Raw genomic sequence first — 6,204 nt, forward strand, 5'->3', positions numbered from 1 at the left:
TTAACAACACTGATGCTTAAGAAGCACATATAGAAACAGTTTCCTCACTGCATTCTTGAGCTCCTGGTTCCTCATGCTGTAGATGAGGGGGTTCACTGCTGGAGGTAGCACTGAGTACAAAAGTGACACCACCAAGTCCAGAGATGGGGAAGAGATGGAAGCGGGCTTCAGGTAGGCAAACATGGCAGTGCTGACCATCAGGGAGACCACAGCCAGGTGAGGGAGGCACGTGGAAAAGGCTTTGTGCCGGCCCTGCTCAGAGGGCATCCTCAGCACTGCCCTGAAGATCTGCACATAGGACAGCACAATGAAAACAAAACAAACAATGCTGAAAGAAAAACTAATCACAAGTGCCCCAACTTCCCTGAGGTAGGCATGTGAGCAGGAGAGCTTGAGGATCTGGGGGATTTCACAGAAGAACTGGTCCACAGCATTTCCATGGCAGAGGGGCAGGGAAAATGTAGTGGCCGTGTGCAGGGCTGAATAGAGAAAGCCACTGCCCCAGGCAGCTGCTGCCATCTGGGCACAAGCTCTGCTGCCCACGAGGCTCCCATAGTGCAGGGGCTTGCAGATGGCAATGTAGCGGTCGTAGGCCATGAAGGTGAGAAGATAAAATTCTGATACAATCAAGAAGACAAACAGAAAGACCTGTGCAGCACATCCTTGATAGGAGATGGCCCTGGTGTCCCAGAGGGCATTGGCCATGGCTTTGGGCAGAGTGGTGGAGATGCAGCCCAGGTCGAGGAGGGCGAGGTTGAGGAGGAAGAAGTACATGGGGGTGTGGAGGCGGTGGTGGCAGGCTACGGCGCTGAGGATGAGGCCGTTGCCCAGGAGGGCAGCCAGGTAGATGCCCAGGAAGAGCGCGAAGAGCAGGAGCTGCAGCTCACGCGTGTGTGCGAATGCCAGCAGGAGGAACTCACTCACAGAGCTGCTGTTCATCATTCTCTGACCTAAAAAATCGCTGTCTATTGAAGAGAAGGCAGAGCAAAGTTAGAAAAGACTACTTAAACTAAAACCTATTACAAGCTTAAGAGCACCCCCAGACCAAGTCCCTCTTTTTGCAGCAGAACCTCAAAAACTCTGAAAGCCTACTGCATTGCTCACTGCCCTCCCAGAAACAAGACCCAGCAAGAGGAGACCCTTCCAGGACCTGCAGCTGCATGGCCCTGCAGCCAGACACTTACCTTGTCAAGCGCTGTGCACATTTCTCCTGCAGGCAGCTCCCAGCATCCTCCCACTGCCAACTGCCTCCAAGCCCTCTCTCCTTCTCTCCTCTCTGTGTCTGCCTCTGTGTCTCTTTCCTGCTGCGCTGTGCAGAGGAGCTGCTCCTGGGCACAGCTGTCTCTCTGCACCACGGCCCTCTTGCCACGAGCTCTCTCTGTCCCATGAGCCTGGCCCAGCTCAGCAGCACAGCACCAGCCCAAGGCACTGCAATCACCCCTCTGGGGGCTTTGCTGATGAGCCCACGAACCTCAGGCACTCAGAGACAATTGAAGACATCTCTCCAGAAGTCCAAGTCAGAGGCAAGTTTCCTGCAGTGTTCCCCTGAGGGCCAGCACTGACACAGGCTCCCTTGGAGCTCGTTAGAGCAGAACCCTGGAGGCAGTGAGGACAAGGAGACAAAGGCAATGTGAAGGTGACACTGATGTGTAGGAAAACTGGATGTGTGTCACCAAGCACAAGGGCGCAGACAATAATGAATGATTTAAAATTTTAAAAGACAGAAAATGAAGATAAAATAGTAATAATAACAATAACTATAATAATATTAATAATAATATGTACAAGGCAATTGATGCACCATGCAATTGTTGAGAAGCCCCTCACCGATGTTCAACCTGTCTCTGAGCATTGGTCCCACTGACCCTGGCCAGCCGGCATCAGGATCTCTTGTGCATGTCCCTTGACCTTAATTTCTTTTCGTGCAAAATCAGCTCTCAGAGGAAGTTTCAGTATTTTCTTCCCTTTCTCTAATACTCCCTCTGCTGTGTCACCCCACCCAGTGATGCCATCGATGTAGTGCAGGTGCTCAGGAGCTTCCTCCTCTTCCAGGGCAGTCTGAATCATGCTGCTGGCATGGCAGCACTCAGCATTGCGGGACTTCATTCAGGCCACGATAGGCCTCTGTTAGTGCACTCGGTTGGTGCTATACTGACTCAGGTGCACGGTTGTGGTAGGGATTGTCACCAGCTGTCCTTCAGCCCTCATCAACCCCACAACAGAAGGGTCCTGTGAGAGACCAAGGCAAGGCAGACAACAGTATAATGTCCTCTGTCTCCAAGGCAGCTATGCCAAAAGCCCACCGATACCCTTTTGGGTCCCTGAAATATCTATCCTCTCCTGAAGCAGTCTCTTTCAAGGATGCACAGAGTCTCTCGGCCAGTGCCAATAATGTTTTTGCCACTCCTTCCCACTTAGACACACTTCAGCCTCCAGTACAGTTCAGTGTTGGGATCCCCCTGTCACTGCAGACATACAAATGGGTTCGACCTTCTTAGCTTGATGGCATTAGGGTTCACTGTGCAGTGGTGCCCACTAGCTCCTGATACTTCAGTGGGACTGATGCGCAAAGCCATCGAATCCCCACAGTCCAATAAACCCGACTGTCCCCTTCCTCCCCCTGGCTGGAGGCACAGCCCCTCTAGTCCTGCTCATAGTATTCAGTACTGTGTCTGGAGGGCAGCCTGCTGGAAATTGGAGCAGCAGTTCTCTAAGAACCCCTTTTAGTGATTGTTTTTCCTTGCCACTCACACACCGGTGCCTCTAGATTTTCCATCCCACTTTCTCATGTGCTCTCCATGGTCACACAGGTAAAACCACAGGGTGGCACATAGTGTGTGCCCACCATATCTGCCTTCCTGCCCTCTAATTCCAGGGAGGGGCCCTATTTCTCCCAGCGCCAGAGCAGCATAGGGATAGGGATCGCGTGATTACTGATGCTCTTATGACTTCTTTCTCTTCGTCCTCCTACTCACATGACGGCCCAGCTTTTCTGAAGCCTGCCTCGTCTTCTGACTAACTGACTTTCACATCCATTGTTTTTTCTTGCATAGAGGAGCAACTGATACAGACAGAGCTTGGTTTTCTGGCTCAGACACAGGGCCCAGAAAAAGAGCTGGAGTTGCTGCAGGGCATTTTGCAGATGCTGTAGTAGCTGCAGGGTATGTCAGAGAGGTTGGAGTGACTGCAGAGCTTTTCACAGAGGCTGGATTGGCATTGATTGTGGCTCTGTAAGCACAGGCCAAGACCCAGCACACTGCCATGGAATGTGTCTCTTTGGAAATGCCAGGGTGATAACACCTCCTTTTCAAGCATTTAACCATTTTTTTTGTTTAGGATTCTGCATTTGCTCGGGGTGAAGTTCCAAAGTTCTGGAGGTGCTGACTGCTGTATGTGCCTGCCCAGATCCTCCCTCACTCCCTGCCACTCCAAACTCTCCTGCCACCAGACAGAAATCTGAATGGTATTCTTAAGTAGTCCTGAAACACATTCAGGAGACATAACAATAGGAGCGTGCTGGTTTGACCATCCCAAGGATATTCAAAACTTTGAAGAGCCAGTGTAAATAGCCTGGAGGAGAAGGTTGAGGTGAAAGTGAAAGGGAGAGTGAACAAGTGGGGAAAAGTGACCTCCCCTGTGTCCCCCATGGCTTTGTTTCCTGAGGAGAAATGGTCCAGAGTGTAGTTCTTAATAGTTTCTGAGAGATGGCTTCCAAGGTATCATGGTAATGGCAGTGCTGTGTACAAGTACCAGATTAGTCTCAAGACCAGGAATTTTATCCTATCATAAGCCAGTGTTACACAACACATCAAAAGAATAAACTTGACGCAACCATCAGAAAAGATAAACAGCATGACAGGGGAGACATACAGTAAGTAATGTGCTATGTAACACAATTCTGAAATTTAGCACAACAGATCTGAGCTTAAAAGAAAAAGAGAGAAAGAGAGAAAGAGAGAAAGAAAGAGAGAAAGAGAGAGGAAGGAAGGAAGGAAGGAAGGAAGGAAGGAAGGAAGGAAGGAAGGAAGGAAGGAAGGAAGGAAGGAAGGAAGGAAAGATCAGCATTATGATCAGCAACTATTAAAATTAACTAATGCTTATAATAGCTTTCTTTTAACATGCTGTGGCCAGATCTGTCATTGGCTCAAAATTTGTGCTCCATGTTGGGCACCAAAAGAGTGGTTAAACCCAGCAGGCAGCTCAGCACCACACAGCCAATCCCTCACACACACACTCCGCTACACCCCGAGCAGATGCAGGAGAGAATGAGGAGGGGAAAAAAGATAAAATACATAAATAAATCCTGGATTGAGATATAGTTTAATAGGAAAGAAAGGGAAGACAAATAATATGAGCAATGATGATGACGATCATGATGGTGATTGCGTGTCCCACAGTAGTGGTACCCCCTACCCTGGCCAGCCACCCCACATTGATTGTTCAGCATGATGTTGTGTGGTCTGGAACATCCCTTTGGCCACTTGGGGTCAGCTGTCCTGCTTCTGCCCCCACCAGCTTTGCAGGCACCCCCAGCCCTCCAATGCTGGCCAATAACTAAGCCATCAGTGTATAATCAGCATTCTTTTCATGCTGAATCCAAAAAACAGCATCATAAAAGCCCCTAGGAGGAAAATTAACTCTATCCTAGTGTCCTGGTTTCAGTTAGAACAGAATTAATTTTCTTCCTAGTAGCTGGTGGAATGCTGTGTTTTGGCTTAGGATGAGAAGAGTGCTGATAACACCCCGATGTTTTCATTGTTGCAGAGCAGTGCTTATACCAAGCCAAGGACATCTCAGCCTTTTGCTCTGTCCTGCCAACAGGCAGGCTGGGGGTGCAGTAAGAGCTGGGAGGAGATAGACCCAGGACAGGTGACCCAAACTAGCCAAAGGGGTATTCCATACCATCTGACGTCATGCTAAACAATATATAGGGGTGGCTAGCCAGGGGGAGGGGGCCGGACTGCTCAGTTAGGCTGGGCATCGGTCAGCGGGTGGTGAGCAATTGCATTGTGCATCACTTGTTTGTACATATTATTATTACTTTCCTATTATCACCATTGTATCATTATTATTATTATTATTATTATTATTTTGTTATTATTATTTTCCTGTCTTATTAAACTGTCTTTATCTCAACTCACAGGCTTCACTTTCCATTTCTCTCCCCCGTCCCAGAGAGGGAGGGGGGAGGGTGAGCGAACGGCTGTGTGGTGTTTAGCTGCCGGCCGGGTTAAACCACGACAGTCTTTTTGGTGCCCAACGTGGGGCTCGAAAGGTTGAGATAACGGCAGATCTGACCAGACTGTGTTAAACTAAAATTCGTATAAGTATTAGACCTGCTTAATAGTCACTTGTCATAATGCTGATTGCTTTAATCTCAACTCTGCTGTGCCTGTTTTCCAAATTGAGTATTATAGTACATTATTTTCCGTATTTGCTCTCTGTCATGTTGTTTATCCTCTCCGGGCCCTGGTTTCAGATCATTATGGTACTGAGTGTTGTAGCAATGGCTTATGAGACGATGAGATATCTGGTCATGACTCTAACTTGGTATTTGTACTCAGTAACGTCGTCAACTCTGTATTTTGGAAACTGTATCTTGGAAACTATTAGCAATTATACCTATTGTTTTTTTCCATTAGGGAGTCAATCTGTGGAGGGGAAAGGGGAAGATATTTTTTCTTACTTGATTACTCTCCCTTTCTCCTTCACCACCCCTGTATCCTCCTGGATCACTCTGCCTTTCTCCTTCACCACCCTCTTACCCTCCGAGCTTGCTACAATAGCTCTCCAAGATATTGAATATCCTTGGGATAATCAGACCAGCATGGTCTTGTTGTTCTGCCTCCTGAATGCACTTCAGGTTCTGCTTAAAGTTAAACAACTACTTAGGAAGCTCATCCGGAGATCTGCCCGGAGGCAGTATAGTTGTGGGTGGCAGGGAGTATGGGAGGATATGGGCAGGCATCTAGAGCAGTTGGCACCCCCAGTGTTTTGGAAATTCACCCCTGAACAACTGCAAAATCCTCAAAAACTGGCAGAATGCTTGAGAAAAAGGTGTCATGATTCTGGCAGTTCCAAAGTAACACAAATCATTGTAAGATGTTGGGGCCTGGCTCATGCCTATCGAGCTGCCATGGATACTGCTATCAACTTAGTGACAGACCCTGCGGCCACTCCAAGTCCCGTGACAGATCCAACGGC

The 6,204-nt window shown here is 48.5% G+C and overlaps 1 protein-coding gene across 1 annotated transcript; it reads right to left on the bottom strand.

The window, feature by feature from the left end:
• LOC309888303 (olfactory receptor 14C36-like) lies at positions 1-942 on the bottom strand (the record flags this gene model as incomplete). Its single annotated transcript, XM_082780542.1, has 1 exon — positions 1-942. One exon carries the CDS (start codon positions 940-942, stop codon positions 1-3), a length of 942 nt encoding a protein of 313 aa, XP_082636668.1.
• Positions 943-6,204: the final 5,262 nt, after the last annotated feature.

Source organism: Aythya marila (genome assembly GCF_965140915.1).
Source record: "Aythya marila genome assembly, chromosome: 28".
NCBI classification, from domain to species: Eukaryota; Metazoa; Chordata; class Aves; order Anseriformes; family Anatidae; genus Aythya; species Aythya marila.